This window comes from Rousettus aegyptiacus, unplaced genomic scaffold, assembly GCF_014176215.1.
Source record: "Rousettus aegyptiacus isolate mRouAeg1 unplaced genomic scaffold, mRouAeg1.p scaffold_m13_p_3, whole genome shotgun sequence".
Taxonomy (NCBI): Eukaryota; Metazoa; Chordata; class Mammalia; order Chiroptera; family Pteropodidae; genus Rousettus; species Rousettus aegyptiacus.
In genome coordinates, this window is record NW_023416306.1 from 164,190,513 (window position 1) to 164,209,915 (window position 19,403).

Here is a 19,403-nt window from a genome sequence, read left to right on the forward strand (position 1 = left end):
GCCCCAGGGTGGCAGAGTGGGCAAGCAGGGGGCGGCTTGATGTCCACACCATCTCAACATTCCCCGCAATCAACAACCACAACACACGCTCCGTGGTGGCGGTGGGGGGGGGGGTGGGAAGCGTGATTCCGGAGACCCTCAGAAAGGTTAACAGATAGATTGGTAAGCTACTTACTAACTGAAAAAAGGGAGGGAAAACCATGAAAGTATACTTCTGGAGAGTTGCCTTGGAACAACAAATCAAACCAAAAATTAAAACCAAGAATTAAAACGAAACATTTGAAAAATCAAAATTAAGTCTAAAAAAGCAAATAGAGTTCTAATAACCTTCCAACCGTAAGTCTGGCTGTGTAGAATCAGATTTCAATTCAAGAGTGACACATATTTTTCCACTAACAATGATTTTTTTTTTTTTAAACCAAAAAAAAAGGCCAACTGGGCATTCCCCTCTACGTTTAAATGCTCACCCAGCACATGAAAGCTGACCGATTCATGTAATATGTTTTGTTTCCAGGGCAGGAAATTCCAAAGGGAAGGGAAAAATAATCAAACAAGAGGTTTTCAGATGTTTCCACATATTAACCCTGATTATGATTCCAACGGTTTGTAGGGTTGGGCTAGTTTTCATTTCCATGAAGTCAAAGGACTGGAGGGAGGAATTCATAAAAAACTTCAGGACTTGGCTATTTGCCCTAATGGAAAGAGTTGGGATTCAAATTCATAACAACTTTCATCAGGAAAGTCCACACTTATCAATAATATATGGTGTATTTTCCCTTCCTCTAACTAAACATATCTACAAGGGGAAAAAAGACTTGTGGATGCTTCGGTTTGGTTACGGTCAGGTGTTCCCTAAGGATGGGAAGATGACTTATAACTTCACACACACGAAAATAAATAAACAGTTAAGCACTACTTGGGACACAGTACATTCAGCAGAAAGCCCAGTGGGTGCTCATCACCCCAACAATTCACTAATTAATCTGATGTAAAGTGCCTTGCAACTTCGATCTTAAAGGTTTAAAGGAACACAGGGTTCTTGGGATGCAAGTGATAAACACCGGCAGGGGGTGGGGGTCGGCGGGTTTGCTGTGCAAACGAGAAGGGACCGGGCAGTGGGACCACATGAAGCTCCATTGGAACAGTAAGATCCTGTTTTATGACAATAAAACCCGGCAAAAGTCAATGTAAAAAACAATTTTTCCCCCTGCTGGAAAAACTGAAGTTGGCAATTGCCCCTAGGTGTTGTTTTAAGGGAAAATGTCTATTTTCAGACACGGATTAAAAAACAACAGAAGCAGTTTATGAGCATTATCTTCATCTTCCATTTCATAAAACTGGGATTTCTGTGAAAGCGAGGTTCAGAACATTTAGTATGGGGATAAGTAAAGTCAGAGCGTTCCTGGGGTTGGATGATTTATTTTAGGTTGCTATCCTCACTTCTGCTTGGATTCGTGTATGTATGTGTGTGTGTGTGTGTGTGTGTGTGTGTGTGTGTGTGTGTGTCTGTCTGTCTGTCTGTCTGTAAGTGTAACACAGCAGGTCAGCTTTCCAAAAGATGAGCCCTTTAGAGAAAGCAGCCCTCTCTGGCAGTAGTTTCCCATCACGAGCTTTCGTTCAGCGTATAACAGCGCATTTGGAACAGAGATGAGCCCCTTGTAAATCATAAATGTAGAGATTAAAATTTCTGGCATTGCTGCCGGGAAAGTGAACATTAAATAAATGAGTGGAAGAAAACAAGGGTGGACTCTCCTGCTGAGATCCCTATTTAGGTCCCATTTTAATACAGGGATTTTTTTTTTCATTGACATATTCCTGAACACCCTAAAACAGACTTTCAAATTTCTCCATTATTTAAAAGCAAGATTAGATCAAAATAATGCTCAGTTTTTCTGCGGTGTTTCATGACACAAACCCTACATTTTCCTTCCTTGCAAATGGAAAATAATTTATAATATTGTTTTTCAAAACGCAGTGCGTAACCCCCGGCACTGGAATCATAAGAGGGCATTTTATAAACACAGATTCCTGAGCCCCTCCTCAGGCCTATTGAATTATAAACTCTGGGGTGGGGCTCAGGAGAGCTGCAGTTTTTAAAGTTCTCTGTGCGATTTTAACACACAGTAAAGTTTGAGAACCGCATAGTTCAAGGGCATATGACCATTACCGTTAGAATATTACCTTGATTACTATATACTTGTTGAATTAATTTCTAAATTGAAAACCAGAAATATTTAGGAATAAATTATCTGCCGATTGTTCTAATTTGCCTTTAAAAAAAAAAAAAAAGGATTTCTATGTATTTATAGCAACTTCGGAAAAACACAGAAGCACCCGAGAACTAGAATCGGTATTCTGGAAAAGCTTCCGTTTCTTTCCTATACTTTCCAAAGAAAAGGCGGGTGCTTGGGCACCAACCAAACCCTCCCCCTAACCCCCAATGAGTTTTGGATTTTTAAATTAGCAAGACTGTCTCTCAGATAAATTTGATGGAGTTTCCTATCCAGCTTATCAGTTAGGAAGATTATCAGAAAATGAAACATCAGACAAATGAGACGGATTTAACAAGAAAGGAAAAACCATAAAACCATGTTTACACAGAGAGGGTTCCTGGCGGGGACCTGGGTCACTGAATGAATGAGCTGCTGGGGGCCACACAAAGGTATCGGGTTTGGGATGAGGATGGAGATGAGAAGATACAAACAGGTGGAGAGGAGATTCGGTTCTTGAAAGAGAAGAGGAGGAGGAGGACTCTGACACTAAAAAAGTGAAAGAGAAAACAAAAGAAAAGGATAAAAGCAAAAAAAAACTTTAGAAACAAAGGAAAAATAAAGTAGCTTTTAATATACTCACATAAGCTGCAAAGAAAATGAGGTCATGTAATACACAATCATTCCTCTACTTGATAATAGAACACAAGTATCTTTCAAAGAAAACAAATCTGTCGTTTTTCTACTGGTTATTTAATAGTTCTGCAACGACACCATGGAATAAAAATAACTCGGGTTTACCTGGGCGCAGGTTCAGCAGTACGAGCCATTGAACATAACACACCTTTAACCCACAACATCCAGGACATTCTGGAGGAAACGATTTGCTTTTCAATCGGAAAGGGGCAGACCTCGACTTTTCTTAGATTTGCTTTTGGTGGGAAGCGCTCACATAAAGTTTATTTGAAAACTGAGGTTTTCCTAGGTGCAGATACTGAGACGCAAAGACTTCGTCATGGTCCCGCCTCCTGATGATGGAGCGCTAGGCTTTCTGATCTGGTCTACGGTTGGGTGCGCTGGCTGGGCACTTGAAAAGGAAGCTATGCCTGCTGCCTTCATGTCTTACAGCTGGAGGGACACACGGCGATGGGGAGACCACCACAGCGACAATTAAACATTTTTCCCTGACAAAATGGACCGGACCTTCAAGTTTAAAGAATTATTTTGCTCTGGCTAGGTGTCTGGTAATATCTATCGACAAGTAAAGATAAAGCCCTATACTCCACATCTTGCTTTGGAGGCCAAAGGAAGAAAAAAAAAATTTTTTTTTTCATCTTCCATTAAAGGAACTACCAACTCATTAAAAAAAAAAAAAGGGTAAAGACAATGATTCATAGCTTCGAAGTTACGACTGTCACTCCATCTGACTCCTCTGTTCTGACAGTTGAGACCGTTAGACGGCAGCGGTGGCGGGGAGACAGAGGTGCTATGAGGAGGGAAGTCGTGTTCTCTGAGGGGGGCTTTTTCAGTTCGCCTCATCCATTTAATGAAACCAACGTCCACTCCAGCCACAGTGCACCTGGCCCGTCCAAAGCTTTCCGGACGTGGGTTTCCCTTACGTTATTCCACAGATCTGCACGTGGGCCATTTCAGAGGTGGAAAACCATATTCTAGTTAGTTAATCACTTCCCGAATCAAGAAACCGAGCCTGCACTTTATAATGACCCGGATGGATAATAACAGTAGTGTGGTTATGCATTTTTAAAGTTCTCATCTGTTTGACATCTATACTAAAGTTTTGACAGGTGAAATATGGTGTCTGGGATTTGCTTCAAAATACTCTACAAAATCTAAGTGTGGGGCAAGAGAGAAGGATGACAAAAGAATCTTACTTGCCGAAGGCTGGCGGTAGGTACGCGGGGATGCATTACATTAGTATCTCTCTCTTGGTATATTTGCAATTTGTCCGCAATAGGAAACGTTTTTAAAAGATAGGAAAAGAAATTTTAGTTCTGGAACATAAAGTGATCCAAGAGGGCCTGTGGCTTCACAAAGGGGTCCATGTGGGCAATTCAGAATCGGATCACAGCAGCGGAAGGTCCCCAGGGCTCTGGCCACGCGTCCTTGCTGAGGCCGACGCTGGACAGATGCCTGTGCCCTTGAAACCGGGGGATTTAGACAAGCGGTGCAGTGCATCATGGGCCGACACTGTGAGCAAGCTGCCACCTGCCAGCCCCGGGGTCTCCCTACCACCACCGATCTCGGAGTCACTTCTGTTTTGATTCGGGACCCTTTCCTCTTTTCCTTTCTTTCTTTCTTTTTTTTAAAATCTCGGATGCATTCCTTTCTCTCTTTTTCTCGCTAGCCCAGTTGTTTTCCTAAATGAGCAGTGCTGCGGTGGGCATTCCAAATGAGCCAGCCTCCCGCAGCGCCACGTGCACTGACGACTGTGACAGAGAGAAGGAAAATGGCTGGGACCACGCTGGATGCATGAGTCCGGAACGTGACATCTGGGCGTCATGGGATACGGCGCTGCCGTGGAGAAGAATGAGGACCACCTCTGCGGGTGGGTGTGGAGGGGTCCTCAGGATGTGATGAGGGGCAAACAAGGCCAGGTGCTGAACAGCACATGTACGATGCCACTTTTTTTGTCTGTTTGTTTTTAATGTAAGAGGACATGGGAAATAATGTCTATGCTTACTCGTATGAAAAAGCACTGGAGGGGTCAATAAGGATCTAATAAAAACGGTTACCTTTAGAGCAAGACAAGGTATGGTGGGCGGGGGTGGTTGAGGAGAAATGGAAGCACGTCTTCCCTGTGGAACCTGCCGAGTTAGAGTTAACAAAGTCTACGGGTCCTTCCTTCACCAGACAGGCCGTCCAGGTGGACAGATAAGGACGAGCGGCCCTCCTGTGCTGCCCGCCAAGCGGAACTTATAATATTTATTGGGCTTTAGTGACCGAGATGGAGGCATCTTTTCCATTTTTAGGCAAGCCTTTCTAATTTGTTGGTCTCCTCGATTTAAATCATTATTTTCAGAATGTGCTACTCTCATTTACAACCCGTCTGTGATGGGCGAGGCCTCCCTTTTTCTGATTCCCTGGCCTCCTGTGTAAGTCACTGGTGCTGTGTACACTAGCAATGTGGGGCTCTGGGGGGGGGGGCAGGGCCGGTTGAAGGAGTCTTGGAGGGCTTCCTGTGGATGGCACAACAACAAACCACAAAATAGTCACTGGCCTGTGCCCAGGGCACCTGCGTTCTCAATCTTCTCCAACCCCCTGGGCTCCCCGAGTGAGAGGGCAGAGCATAAACACCACTGAAGACAAGGGGGGAGCAGGGACCCCCACCTGTGCCACAGTGATACACCTCACCTGGACACAATGGCATCTGAGAAAGCTTCGCCTGAAGAGGGAGACCCCCCGAGGGCGCTAGGAAAAACGGCCCAAGGGGCGGAGGGGAGAATGGGTGGCAAGGGCCGCATTTACTTTCTATATTCAAAGTGATGTGGCATCAGAGTCTCGGGAAAATGAAGGTCCGAGCCAAAGGAGGACGACAGCCCTGGGCAGCCGCAGCTGCTGAATGAGCCTCACCGGCTTCTCTTCCCTCCGGTGTCCAAGCCTCGCCTTGCAGAGGTTGGTCCCGACAGCCTACCTTCCCTTTCCGGCAACGGCCAGGCTTAGACAGTGTCTCCAGCAGGACTGGACCCACGAGCAGAACTGTGCTGTGCTATTCCAAGTCAGAGCGTCTGCCTGGCTTGCAGTCCAAGCCCGAGGACTGCTGATCAACCCAGCGGTCAGGCCATCGCAGGGGGAGAGCTTCTCTGCGGCTTAGCCAGCCTGCATTTTGAGCAGTGGCCGCCGGCCACTCTCGACTGCCCTAATTTGCAATGCGTGCTGCTCCTCATGCCCAGTGCTCTTTTGACCTTGGAGTCCCATGGCCCTGGGATTAGGCTTCTCAAGCCTACTTTAAAATTGGTGAAAGGGAGCCTAGCGCGGGGATGCAGTCTGCAGGCAGCTGTGAGGATGGGCTTGCGTGTCACACCTGGTTCCCAGAGGGCCTATCTATCCCTCCCATTCCAGCTGAGGTGAGATTCTCCAGGAGAGGGCTGCGCTTGTCTCAGGGCTGCTCTCTAGTTTCTTTTGGAAGGGGCCGGTCAAGGGCTGGGCCCTGGCCTAGGGTTAGAAGAACCCGGAGGCCCCTTTCACGAAGCCAGTCCATAAAGGATCAGGTATACCCAGACAGCCACGGGCCCCTGCCGGAAAGCGGGAGAAGCGGCAGCGCCAGGTTCCAGGTGGGGCGCTGGGATTACCTGTGAGGCTCACACTGAAATGAATTTCTTCATATTTTGTGGGTCTGTAGAGTCCTCCAAAGTGTCACTGAGGAGTCGGTATTGCTATGATAATCACTTGCTTGGGTGTTGATAATTATAGAGGAATATTTACTCCTCTGTACTCAGGTAAACGTGGAAACACGAATAAAGAGGTGTAAAGATTTGCTCAGAGACAGTCCTCCAGGCCTCCCTGTGGGACCTGAGGAGTCAGAAGGTCAGAACCCACCTGCCTTCCTACAGGGTCTTTTGCTGGGGTGTATGTGTGTTCACATGTGCAACTGATTGGAAATCAGAACCTCGATTTTGGCAAGGCCTGAAATCTAAATCGAGAGAGAAACAGGAAGACAGAGGGGAAGCTCGACAGAGATGGGAACAATCTAATTTCAAGTTTCAAATGTTAGGCTCCAAGAGCAAGGGGGAAGAGAGAAAGATTTTACAGAGTTGTATTGGGGAAGCAATATCACTGCCCTCGCCGTGAACATCCACTTGAAAAAGTCACCAGAGAAAATAGCACCTCAATTGAGAGTTTAACCGATTGGCCCGAGAATTCTCCCAACCCGACCCTGGCTGTCTCCACCCCATGTTGCTTGGGGCCAGGCCCCACATCCATCCCCTCTGGCTCTTTATTCTCACCTGTCTCGGGGTCGCTGAAGTCTGGCAAAGTAATTGTATTAAGCTGTCGTCTGTCAGCAATGGTTCTATCTAAGAGGCTGCTCCCACGTCCAGAATCACTGCAAAACACAGCTACAAATGTCAGTCATTGGGAGGGTGGGCGGGGAGGAAAAAGAATCAACCAATACCGACTCCTGATGCGCGTTTTTGATGCTCTTCCACACCTTCCCATTTATCACAAGGCATCCTGCTTCCTGGCTCCGCCTGGGGCCTGGGCCGGGACTCCTTTCAGCATCCAACACCACAAACGCGGCTTAAACCACACCCACAGACCCCTGCTGGCGCTCGCCTCTTTTGTGTCATTATAAGACACTAAAATGGGAAAACTACAAGCTGGTTCTCCATCCACCTTACGGGGGAAACTGGCATTCTGCGCTGTGAAGTCTCAGAGCGCATGGAGTCCACGCACGCCCTCCCTGAGCTGTCTTTGTGAATCCAGGACACGGGACGCCAGCACCTCTCAGCCCTCGCTGCACAGGAAAATCACCGGGACACGTCTAAGAAACACCAAGGCCCGGGCCCCACTGCAGAACAAAAACACCAAGAGTTCCGGGGCGGTTGACCTTTTTCAAAGCTCCCCAGATGGTGCTGATGTGCAGCTGGATTCGAGAACCAATTCCCCGCCCCACCCTCTCGACTTTTCAATGGGCGATCACGGCCATGGCCTTGCATGTGTCCCAGAACAAGCCTTTTAGATAAACCGTGCGGTTGATGCGCCCATTCACCAGATAAGGAAAAGGAGGTGTGAGGTCACGAAATGGGCTGGATGCTGGCAGAGCCCGAGCCGTGGCCCCCATCCGCGGTTCCCGTTCCTAAGCTAGAGAGGGTCAGGCCTTGGAGAGGAGTCGGCAGGGCTGTGGCGCCAGCCCCCAGGCGGGCACCCCCACCCATTCCTGCTCCCCGCACTGAACCCCTCTCCAGCTGCTCCCGCATCACTGACCGCGTTAGCACATCAGGCCCAGCTGGAATGGAGCACATTAAGGGATCTCAGCTCGCACAGACTGTTTTGTTTTGAATTCTGAGACACTTGTAAGAAAAAATAATTGCATTCTTTCTTTCCCCTCTATCATGATATTCCTTTGAAAAAGTTCCAGAAAGAAGCATATCCGTCTCTCGAGGTTTGAGTCTTTCATGCTTTTCTTGGAATCCATTTTTTTTTTCAACCTGGGGGCACTAAGAGTGATATTTTTTGTTAAGTTCAAATTCTACAATAAAGGGACGCAATTTCCTTCCTCTATGCAGCTGTTGCTCAATGTGATACAGACGAGATTTGCTATGAAACTTAATATGGTTTGCAGGCTGCCATTTCCACGTTTGGTGATGTAGTTAGAGAAATCCACAGGAAACAGAAGGAAACTTGCTTCAGTACAGACTACTCGTCAGCCTGTACTTCTTACATCATTGAGTACGTTTCTGGAAACTGTTTTATTAATTATTTCTGCAACTGAAAAATAAATGTCTCTGAGCAGAAGGCTGCATCAAAGTACGTGCACGTTTTCATTAATTACACTAGTAACTAAATATTTCTCGCATTTGGTCTGTTCATCTATGTGTTTTTAATATAAACATCATCAAAAATATTTTTTAAAAAACTGAATGTTGCAATGGTTCCCCACTTAGAAGTTTTTAGAAGACATTATTTCAAAATGGAGTGATATTTTTCATCAGCTTGGGGATTTCGGGACACACCACCAGGTACTGGCGTTGCAAAGGAAGGATCTGCCTGGCTTTTTGGTGGACCAGATCTAAGGAAGCGGATCAGAAATGTCTGCCTCAGCCACCATCCTGCAGGCTTCCTGTCTCACCAAGTTTCAGAGCACAGGGTTGGCTGCCATGTGTGATGCTGGGTCTTGGAATGCTGCCAGGGGTCTGGGTTCTTATCCTACATCTGCCCCTAGCACACTTTCTCTATGCCTCAGTGAGTTCCCTGTCAGATGAGGATAAGGATTATCTTCCTACATAGAACTGTGCAAGGCTGAACTGAGGTCGTGTGGGTAGCAGATTTAGATAGGTTATAACTTCTAGGCACATACCTGGTGTCATTATAAATGTATATATCTACAAACATGCATCTGAAGGTCATATGGCTGGCTAATTTCTGAAGACGACGTATTCCCAGGCTTCTGGTGCAATGGTAGGTGTGGGGGAGCTGAGGTAAGCACCTCCTCTAATGGAAACCAAAATCTTAACTTGTAAACTTCACCCACTGGTAATGACACAGCATCTACTTCCCCTCAACCATCTGAGAAACTATATTCAGTTACATTCCTTAATTTATTTTCCATAGTTCCTCCTGGAAACAGCACACACACATTACGATTAAAATGGAGATGCTTTTGTTTCCTCTCTGAATGGTGCTGCTGTTGGAGAATTTTGCTGGATGCTTTAAGCAATCGTTAGTGCTTCATTTATAGGTTGTGGAGTTTTAACCAATCGAGATGTGTCTTCGCTATGACCCGCAGAATGTGGAAGGAGGGGCCAGCCTTGAGTCTCCTAACGCTCTCACTCTGGCCAGTCTTTCCCACGAAAGCATAAAAGTTGCCTTTCTCTCTCTCCCTGGGACACCGTCTGCTTGGGCACCTCCTGCCGACCTCCCACTGCCCCCTAAAGCTCAGTCATCTCACCTCTTCTCTGCCCAGCCCTTGGGCTGCTAGAAGCATCTGCTTAAGGAGGCTGGCAGGAAGGGAAGGGAAACCACTCCTGATCGGTGGTGCTAACAGAGAGTTTAAGGAGAGAAAACTAGAAGGAACCCCAAATCCACGGCATATAAGCTGAAGATATCCACATATGTAGATACACATGTCCAGGTAATTTCTCTTCCCCATTAGGCCTGATAATTCCAAGTAAATTGTAGTGATAGTTAAAGTAATAGTGGAAATTGGAAGCTTCTCTTGGAAACCCTCCATCTTCCGTAGCCACACGGAGGTGGACTAGGGGTGGTGGTGGTTCCGACTGGGGGTCAGAACGCTGGGGTTCCCGTCGTAGCTTTGCCTCTTCCCAGCTCCTGAAACAGTGCCCGACACACAATAAATACTGGGTGTAAGAGGGGGCTTTGAAAAGGAAACCAGAGCGGGGCGGCTGGGAGAGGCAACGCCTGTTTTGCTCCAGGATTCTTAAGGCTGGATTATGAGAGTCAAGGCATCCCTGAACCGCAACCTTCTCATCAGTAAAATGGTTATAATACATCATGGCATTTGCCTGCTTTATGGGGCCACTTTGAAGAGGAAGCCAGACCATGCTTTGTAAAAGGAAGAGTTCCACCAAAATGGTTCTGACTATTAACATGAAACGGGGTCTCCACCTTCAAACTAAGGTTAGAGCAAAATGATCTTTAAATTAAAAAAAAAAAATTAAATGCTATTCATCAGTAAGCGACTGAAATAAGAATTAGGAAGAAAGCATTTTCTTCCAATCCCATGGCAACGTGATGGAGGTGGTCCCAGTGGCAGTGATGAGAGGGGGAAAGCAGTAGTTAACAATAATAAATAAAAATAAAAGAAGTTGGTTGTCATCTCAGAGGCAGCATGTACGGTGGAGGGAGCTTCAAGGCTCGACAGACCTGCGTTCAAATCACAGCCACCCTATTTAAATGAGAAAACTTGGGCAAATTATTTAGCCTTGTTTAGCTTCGATCTTACTCTCTATGGAAAGGAAAGGCTCCTGCAGAGGCTGACGATCACAGTGCTGGCAGAGCGGGGTACCGCCACCTCTAACTGACATTCTGGGAGGCCGCTGGGAACCTTCTGGTGAGGCTCTGGTCAGAAGTCACACTGGCCAAGTCAAAATGCACAAGGACCGAGGGCGCCTTGTACACTACTACGAGAGGAGATGAAGCATGAGACAAATTTCTAGCCAGTGCGAGCAAAACTGCAGACTGAGGGCGGTAAATCCAGGCGTCTGGAAGGGCGGAATGTACGCTGGTCGAATGTACACTCGAGAGGCCGGCGCCCTCCGTTCTCCTCGCAGCGAGAGGCGGGCTCTCAGGCCGCAGGCGGAATGCTCTTTGCGAGCCGTCTAAGGCTCGGCTCAGCGCCCAGCTCATGGTGAATCTCCTTCAGGTAAAAAACAAATAGGGGGGACGAGGAGCAGAGCCAGGTCTACGCTACTGCCGACGTCCCCCTCTGTGCCTCATCGTCACGCCGCGCTGGAGGCCTGTGCCAGCCTCACGGTGGAGCCGGGGGAGGCTGGGGAGCCACGGGCACCCCCACAACTTATCAGGCTCAGCCATGAGGGCGCCCTGAGCCAGGGAGTCAGAATGGACCTTCTCTAGTTAGAAACCAACCACCTCCTGCCAAGGCGCTTTCTGCTAATTTTTTTTTTTTTTTTTAAAGCAGGGAAGCTTCTCACGCACTTGTTCATGGGATTCTACTCTCGTCTAAGAGCCGGCGTGACCCGATCGTGGACTCAAGCCGAGGGACCCAGGGCTGCCCTTCTCTGGAGGACTGTGGCGCGCGCTGTCCCTCGTCACGACACAGCCCTCCCCCTCTGACGCCTTAGTCTACTGCCAGGGCCGCGTCTTCCTGATCATCCTGGGGAAGATGTCTGAATGTGCACAATGTTAAAGGCTACAGGAGAAATATTTAATTACATCTCAGAAAAAATAAAGTTAAAAAAACAAATGGGAAGCTCCTCGATAAGGGGCTGCTCGATTATAAGCCCCTCCCTCAAGGCCTTCAGGAATAGCTGGAGGGCAGAGTAGCTGGGGGAGGAGTGGCTGGGGGAGGAGTGGCTGGGGGAGGAGTAGCTGGGGGAGGAGTGGCTGGGGGAGGAGTAACTGCAGGGAGGAGTAACTGCAGGGAGGAATAGCTGGAGGGCAGAGTAGCTGGGGGAGGAGTGGCTGGGGGAGGAGTAGCTGGAGGGAGGGTAGTTGGAGGCAGGAGTAGCTGGAGGCAGGAGTGGCTGGAGGCAGGAGTGGCTGGAGGCAGGAGTGGCTGGGGGAGGAGTAACTGCAGGGAGGAGTAGCTGGGGGAGGAGTAGCTAGAGGGAGGAGTAGCTGGAGGGAGGGTAGTTGGAGGCAGGAGTAGCTGGAGGCAGGAGTGGCTGGAGGCAGGAGTGGCTGGGGGAGGAGTAACTGCAGGGAGGAGTAACTGCAGGGAGGAGTAACTGCAGGGAGGAGTAGCTGGAGGGAGGAGTAGCTGGGGGAGGAGTAGCTGGGGGAGGAGTAACTGCAGGGAGGAGTAGCTGGGGGAGGAGTAACTGCGGGGAGGAGTAACTGCAGGGAGGAGTAGCTGGGGGAGGAGTAGCTGGGGGAGGAGTAGCTGGGGGAGGAGTAGCTGGGGGAGGAGTAGCTGGGGGAGGAGTAACTGCAGGGAGGAGTAGCTGGGGGAGGAGTAGCTGGAGGCAGGAGTGGCTGGGGGAGGAGTAACTGCAGGGAGGAGTAACTGCAGGGAGGAGTAACTGGAGGGAGGAGTAGCTGGAGGGAGGAGTAGCTGGGGGAGGAGTAGCTGGGGGAGGAGTAACTACAGGGAGGAGTAGCTGGGGGAGGAGTAGCTGGAGGCAGGAGTAGCTGGAGGCAGGAGTAGCTGGAGGGACGGTAGCAGGAGGTAGGAGTAACTGCAGGAAGGAGTAACTAGAGGGAGGAGTAGCTGGAGGGAGGAGTAGCTGGAGGGGGCAGCTCTGCGATGGGTCCACCTCCAGCCGCCCCCACCCCCATGCAGAGGCTGCGCCTGGAGCCAGGGCTCCTCCCTGCTCTGGCCCTGAAAGATCCGTCAGGAAACGGAGGAAGTATGGACACAGCCCAGGCATTTGCTTAAGTATTTTTAAAAAGCTTTCCAATTCTGCTATTTTTTTCTCTTCACATTCAATATTCTTGGTTGCTAAGTGGGAGGAAATGTGGGGAGGTGGGAGAGGTGTGGAGAACTGAGGGAAAATCGGCAACATGAAAGCTGATGGATTTATTTTCTCCTTTCCAAAGGGGGTACAGGCAAAGTAATCTGCTCCGGTACGGAAGCAACCAGCCTGGGGTGCGCCTCCTGTTAGCTGAGCTTGTGGCAGAGTCTCCCCCAAATCCTGCTGCTTCCGATAGGCCAGGAGGGAGGGGCTTTTAGGGAACATAAACATGGGCATTTTCTATTTCTGCTTAGAGACTTAGAAAAGTAGAATTTTTAAAAAATTAAAATGACTTTTATTTTCAAAACATACCCACAAAAGAGAAGGAGCCAGTTTCATGATCATCTCTTCACCAAGGGGAAGGCGGGGATGAGTCACAGGCCATGGTTGGGAAGGGTACATGAGTGTGACCCCTGCCACCCTGGCTCTGCAGGAGGTTGGCATGGCTGCCCGCTGGGCGTGGGACTGGACGGGGGGCTGGCTTTCCGGGAGAAGCGCTCCCACTTTGAGCTGCCCTGTTCACAGTAACCTGTGGTCACCAGTCAGTTAATGTCGGCTCACAAGGGCCCATTCCTTAAAGGGGCCTCGATTTCAAACATTTTTTTTTTTTAATTGCGGAAACTTTTGTAGAAACAAAACCTCACGCGGAACGCCACCTGCTGCTTCCCTGCCCTCCACCCCACCTTTCCTCTCCCCAGGTTGGCAGCCCGCAGACCGGGGCCACCAGCCCACGTGCCCGCCCCCCAGCGGGCTGACTGCGGATGGCACACCCTAACACACGCTTGTGATGTACACGTTTTTAGGCTCCTTTGAAGAGCATCATGTGGGCTGTCCATACCTCTTGCTATGAACTTGAAAAATATTCTGCGTGAATGATCAGTTGTTTGAACTGAATCATCACATCCCTTTTCATGAAATTACTTTCTTTACAGGGCAGGGCACACTTAGTAATCTAAACACATACCAGGAAAAACTGCCCAAGACATTGAAGATGGGCACGACAGGTTGTCGGGTGTCTTTCAGTGGCAATCTGGGGGTTGGTTAGTGGGCCATTCCCAGGTCATCTACCCCTGCAGGCTGGAACCCTCGGACTGCCCAGGACTAACCAGGCCACTTTACGGCTCTGCAGGGCAGATCGGGCCTGCAGGGAACCGAGAGGAAGGCAAACACGTTTTGTCTGCTCAGTACACAATCAATTTCCACCCCGTAGGAAAGATAACCCCACACAGTATGTTTTATTGTCCTAGAGGATATTGTCCGATAGGACATTGTTTTTGCATTTATTTGCAAATTCATTTCAGAATATCTATTTTTCAAATTCTTCTTTCAACGGGCGTTAACATTTTATTGATTCCCTCGTTAGTTAATGAGTCAAATAAAATCTTTGATACGTTGCTTATTTTCTACTTGTTTGAGTCATGATTTTAACTTTTTGAAAAATTATACTTTATCATGCCAAGAGCGATTTCTACTCTCCTTAGTAGGACGTAGCCTGTTGTCTATGCGGGTCTTTTAAATAGTACTTCGAGAATCTCATCTGGAATATATAACTGACCAGTCCATCCATAAATTACCGGAAAGATGATAAGAAAGAAATCAGAGAGTCGTCGGTTGTGAATTGAGCCCAGTGGGCCACCATGACAACAAAGACAAAAGAAGCCGAAGACCTGGAGGCTTCACCAGCCACTGGGAGAAAAATCCCCTCGAGAATGGAGGATGGGAAGCTCCACCCCTATTATCCGCTACTCACAATGACCTGGAGGTACACAGGGGTGACAGAGTTAATGCCTGCTAAATGCCAGTCGGAGGTGGCACCGATAGGTAGAAACCCATGCAAAACCCACGCAAAACAGGCCCCGCGGGCCTCTTACCTGGGGTTGGTGAGGTTGTAGCAGGATTTCCATATCTGCAGCATGTGCTTGCAGGTGAGGAGCGCCTCGTCCGGGCCCCGGCAGAGGGACTCCAGCCGCACTTTGGAGAACAGTAGTCTAGGGGAGCGGGGGACAAAAGGAGAAAACAATACCGCTTACGCCAGGCAGTCCCCACCGAGACGGCACAGAGGGGCGGGGCTTACGCCCAGAAGCTGCGGGGCTCCTGCGAGAACGGGGCGTCCACGCGTCAGGGGAGCAGTGGCGGCGGGGGCCAAGGCTTCCACATGCCCGACTTGGCCTGCGGCTCTGCTCGTTTCGCCAGGAGGCCGGCACGGTGCGGCCGTGCCTGTGTGCGTGGTCAGGTGACACGCATCGGCGTGGCAATGGTATTCAGAACACAGGCGTTTTATTAAGACCTTTTTTTTTTTTTTGAACCAAACCAATTTATCTGCAAGACTTCAAAAATTTGTTAAAAGTAAACCTTGATTCATTTCCAAAATTCCACAGGAGATGTGACTCCTGTGTAACAAATCTTGATTTGTTTACAAAAGCACACGGTTGATGTAAATATCTATGAATAACCATCCTCGACGATCCTTGTCACACGAAGGCGAATCGATCTCACAAGCTTTGAAAAGCCTGAACTCATGGTGCAGAAAGCAGCGGGCATCTGGCCAAGGCCCTGCCCTCTTCGGTCCTCCCCCGGGACTTCTCCAGCTCACTCTGTCACCACTGTCTCCTCCTATTTTTGTTACTAACAGTGGCTTCACCCTCCGTCCAGACCTTTGAGCACTCAGCTTAGACCCTCCTCTCTTTCTTGGCCCCTCAGATTTACCCTACCCCGAAATCCTACTCGTGCCTCTCTATGTCATCGATGTCATCTTTGTAACCTACCCTCTCAGCCACCAGCTCTCCTGGTCCTGGTCTCATCACCATGACCTTTTTGAGAGCCCTGGCATGAGCCCAAACACCTTTCTGTTGGTCTCCCTGTCCCTTGACTTGCCTGGCTCTAAGAAACTGTATTAGAAAGACCTCCGAAGATCATTTTCACTCCCAGCTCAAGACACTACAGTGATACCTCACTGTCTGTTGTAATAAATCCAAATTCCTCACCGCGTCCTTTAAGGCCCGCCACCCGCTGGCCACTCCTGTGCCGCCATCCTGTTCCGTGCCATGCACCCCACCAGATGGACCCTTCCCCCGCCACTACAACTCACTGGCCGAAGGCTATGTTTCTTCACAACGCTATGAATCTACATGCCATGTCCTCAGGCTCAGTCTCTGTTATCCACGACTCTCCTTAATTCTTCCTAAATTCAGCCGAAACCCCACCTCATCAAGCATGTCTTCCATTGACACCACTTTTACACCTTTATAATCTCTACTCAGTGTGTATCATATTAGCCAGCGTTCAGCTGTTAATAATGATAAAAAGAAGAAACAGAGAGGGAGAAGCTCCTGTTTATGAAAGGCCTTCTCAGTGTGGCCCTTTGCAAACGACATCAATGGCATCTTTGTAACCCACCCTTCTCAGCAGGGGATGTTTACCTCCTGTCAATAAAAGAACCCCAACTTCTGTCTCTGGCCTCACTTGCCCAGGGCCTAGAATTGTGCGTGGAGCTCGACGGGCCTTAAGTTGCATTTGCTCACTCACTACTTTCTCTATAAACCACAGAAGATAAAGAAATGTGTTTCTAGTGACTTAAGTTAGACATAAAAGAGAATTCCTCAACCATACGCAATGTGAAGGCCTCATTTGGGCATCCTAAGCCGTCGCCGCCCAAGCTCAGGAATGGGTTAGTGCCGACTGCTCCCCCTAAACAGAACACAGGATGCCCAGGGGGATGCTGGAGGCTCCCAGGGTGGTCAGAGGGGCAGATTTCTCAAGCCTGGGTTCGCAGATGCCTGGGATGGTGAGACAATGGCCGAGGTCATCAGTCCCTGATCTATCAGCAGGTGGGCATAAAGAAGGAGGCCAGCCGTGAGAATGACTAAGCTTCTGCTCAAAAAACATCTCAGGAGGTAGAAATATCCAGAGGCCTTTCCGGGACCACCTACAAGGAATGATGGCCACTCGGGGTGTTTGGAGGAGTTTTTAAGGAGCCAGTAGCTGACTCCTGCTGGTACCTTCATGAGCGCAGAAGGTGGTGGGGTTACTTTTCCACCAGAATCTCCCACCAAAATGGGGTCAACTGGGAGACGTGTTACAAAAGAAGAAGCTGCCAAAGGGTCACCTGTCAGCTTTTGGTGGAGACCTATCAGGGGCCAGAGGCCCTTGTGGATGAGGGCTGGTTGCCAAGCAATTTTGGCCAGGAGAGACCCCACTTAGGGCCATGGTGATGGTCTCTGGGGGGCACGCTGAGTTCCTCCGGCTGAGCCAATCAGGCAGAGGCATAGCTCTAGAAACAACTATCCATGAGTCCTTCACCTGCACCCAAAGCACCAAACCCCAGAGATCGTCAATAAGCCTCAGCCTGGGAGAACAGTTCTGTGCAAGCCTTCTTGGTTGGATAAAGAACATCTAATTAACATGAAATAACGGCTTTGCAACACTTGACTCAGGATGTGGAGTTGAAAAGGTGTGGGCTGAATTTAAGAGAAGCAGACAGGAAGAACAATAGTAGAACAGCGGAGTACGAATGATGGAAAAGGCTCCTGGAAGTGGAGCGAGAGGAACAGCATAAAAGAGAGATTGGCGGGGAGGAGGAGCTGAAAAACGCCGCAGGGGAGAGAGCGCCAGGGCTCTCAGCGCCTGTCAGGTGTCTCCGATGATACGACGGGCGGACAGCCCCGCCGAGCATCGCCCTGACGCTCCCCTGACTGCACAAGTAAAAGCAGGAGACGGAGGCGCCGCCTCAAAGAGATGGCTCCTTCTCACCATGTCCCCACACCGCAGCTTGCTCAGGAGGCAGCAAAAACAATACCAAAAACAGCACGAGCGGTACTAGTCATCGGATTTGCCGAACTCCGCTCACACGTCTGAAGACTGTTGGGAAACATCTGGCTGGGTGTGTGTCAGTTACATTAGCACAGAAACGAGTACACAAACAATGAGTCGCATTAATTGGCGGCGGTTGATGTCCAAAGATATAATGGATTCAATCTACCGAGGAAACCCTGAGGCAAAAAGGGAAAAAGTTATGGAAAAATTGAGGCCAAACCAGCATCGACTGCATTTTAATATGTGCAGCTGTCAACCTGCTAGAGAGGGCAGAGAGACCGCCGGGCTGAGACCACTTGCTGGCCACATCACCCAAGTCCAACCAGGGATTAAGTAAAAATGCTTCTCTAAGCATCATGAGAAGTCCCCCGCTGGGAAAAGGGTCTATTCCTGTCCCCTCTCTCTGGCTCAAAGTTCAAGAACCTAATTTAAAAACTTTCTGTTTAGAGACTCGTTGAAAACTTACAGGAAGTTAATGAAGAACAGAAGAACCTTGCTAAAATACCAATCTGATTATGTTACTGATGGCCCAAATCTAGCATTTCGCACGATGCCTTTTATGATCTGGCTCCTTGCGCATATGCTCAACCTTGGTCTGCCCACTGCCCATCATGCACATTCCCCATTCTCGCCACGATCAACTTCTTCCATATATCACCCTTCCGCCTGCCCCTGGGCCTTTGCACACGCTATTCCTGCCATCTGGAATGTCTTTTCCTTCTATTTCAGCTCTTTAAGCATCTACTCGTCTTCCAAGATTCAGATCAAATAGCATCCCCTTACTGAAGCCAGCCTTAAATTATAGGAGCTATCTCTTTCCAAATGGAAATGCAATTCTAGAAAATGCAAGAGCTCTCTACTGTGGAATAATAAGCTGCAAGCCAGGAAACTTCTGCTTTTAAGACAAGTGAAGTAACAATAACAACAGCAGCTGTCAGACACTTTAAATATTTAATCACTGATTCTTACAACGAACTTGCAAATTAGGTTGAGAGTTAAGTACCAGCCCAAGTTCACCCTGTCAGTCACTACTGGAACAGAAATGCAAACCCAAACCCATCAGACTCCAAGCCACTGAACAAGAAACAGAGGAGAATGACTTCAATAGGCTAACCACATTACTGATACTCATGAAGACACATACAGCATTTTCTAATCGATCGCCAAATATTTAACGTGGTATATAGACCCTCGCCCTTGAAGAACTGGCAGTCCAACTAGAAGGAAAGACATGACCATGAACATTAGGCAAAACTTCTGGTTAAGGGGCAGACAATGGCTCTGAAACCTAAGAAAAGGCTGCTGGGGTGATGTTCGGAGGATATAACAACGAGGCTCTATAAAATACTGTCACCTTGCCTGTGCTTTGTATGACTTGCCTCTTTCACCCAAAAGTCAGGCACATATAAAATTCTAGTCATTTGAAGGATCCGGCTAATATTTTATTTCTCATTAAAATAGAAATAATATTTTACCCTATTTTTGGCATTTTTTAAAGGACCCCCACACAACTCTTGAAATCACAGTGGTGGTTACCCCGGCCCAAGCT

General features: G+C 48.6%; 1 protein-coding gene across 3 annotated transcripts in view; it reads right to left on the reverse strand.

Annotated features, from left to right (window-relative positions):
• The window catches only part of TTC7B (tetratricopeptide repeat domain 7B), a 213,307-nt gene that overhangs the window by 55,681 nt on the left and 138,223 nt on the right, over positions 1-19,403 (reverse strand). For 2 of the 3 annotated variants that reach the window (XM_036218146.1, XM_036218148.1), the window contains 3 exons: positions 14,914-15,030; positions 7,175-7,272; positions 176-226 (listed from right to left, as the gene is read on the reverse strand). In XM_036218146.1, coding sequence (XP_036074039.1) covers positions 176-226; positions 7,175-7,272; positions 14,914-15,030 — 266 coding nt within the window. The remainder of the gene's footprint in view (positions 1-175; positions 227-7,174; positions 7,273-14,913; positions 15,031-19,403) is intronic. The other variant, XM_036218147.1, reaches the window with a different exon arrangement.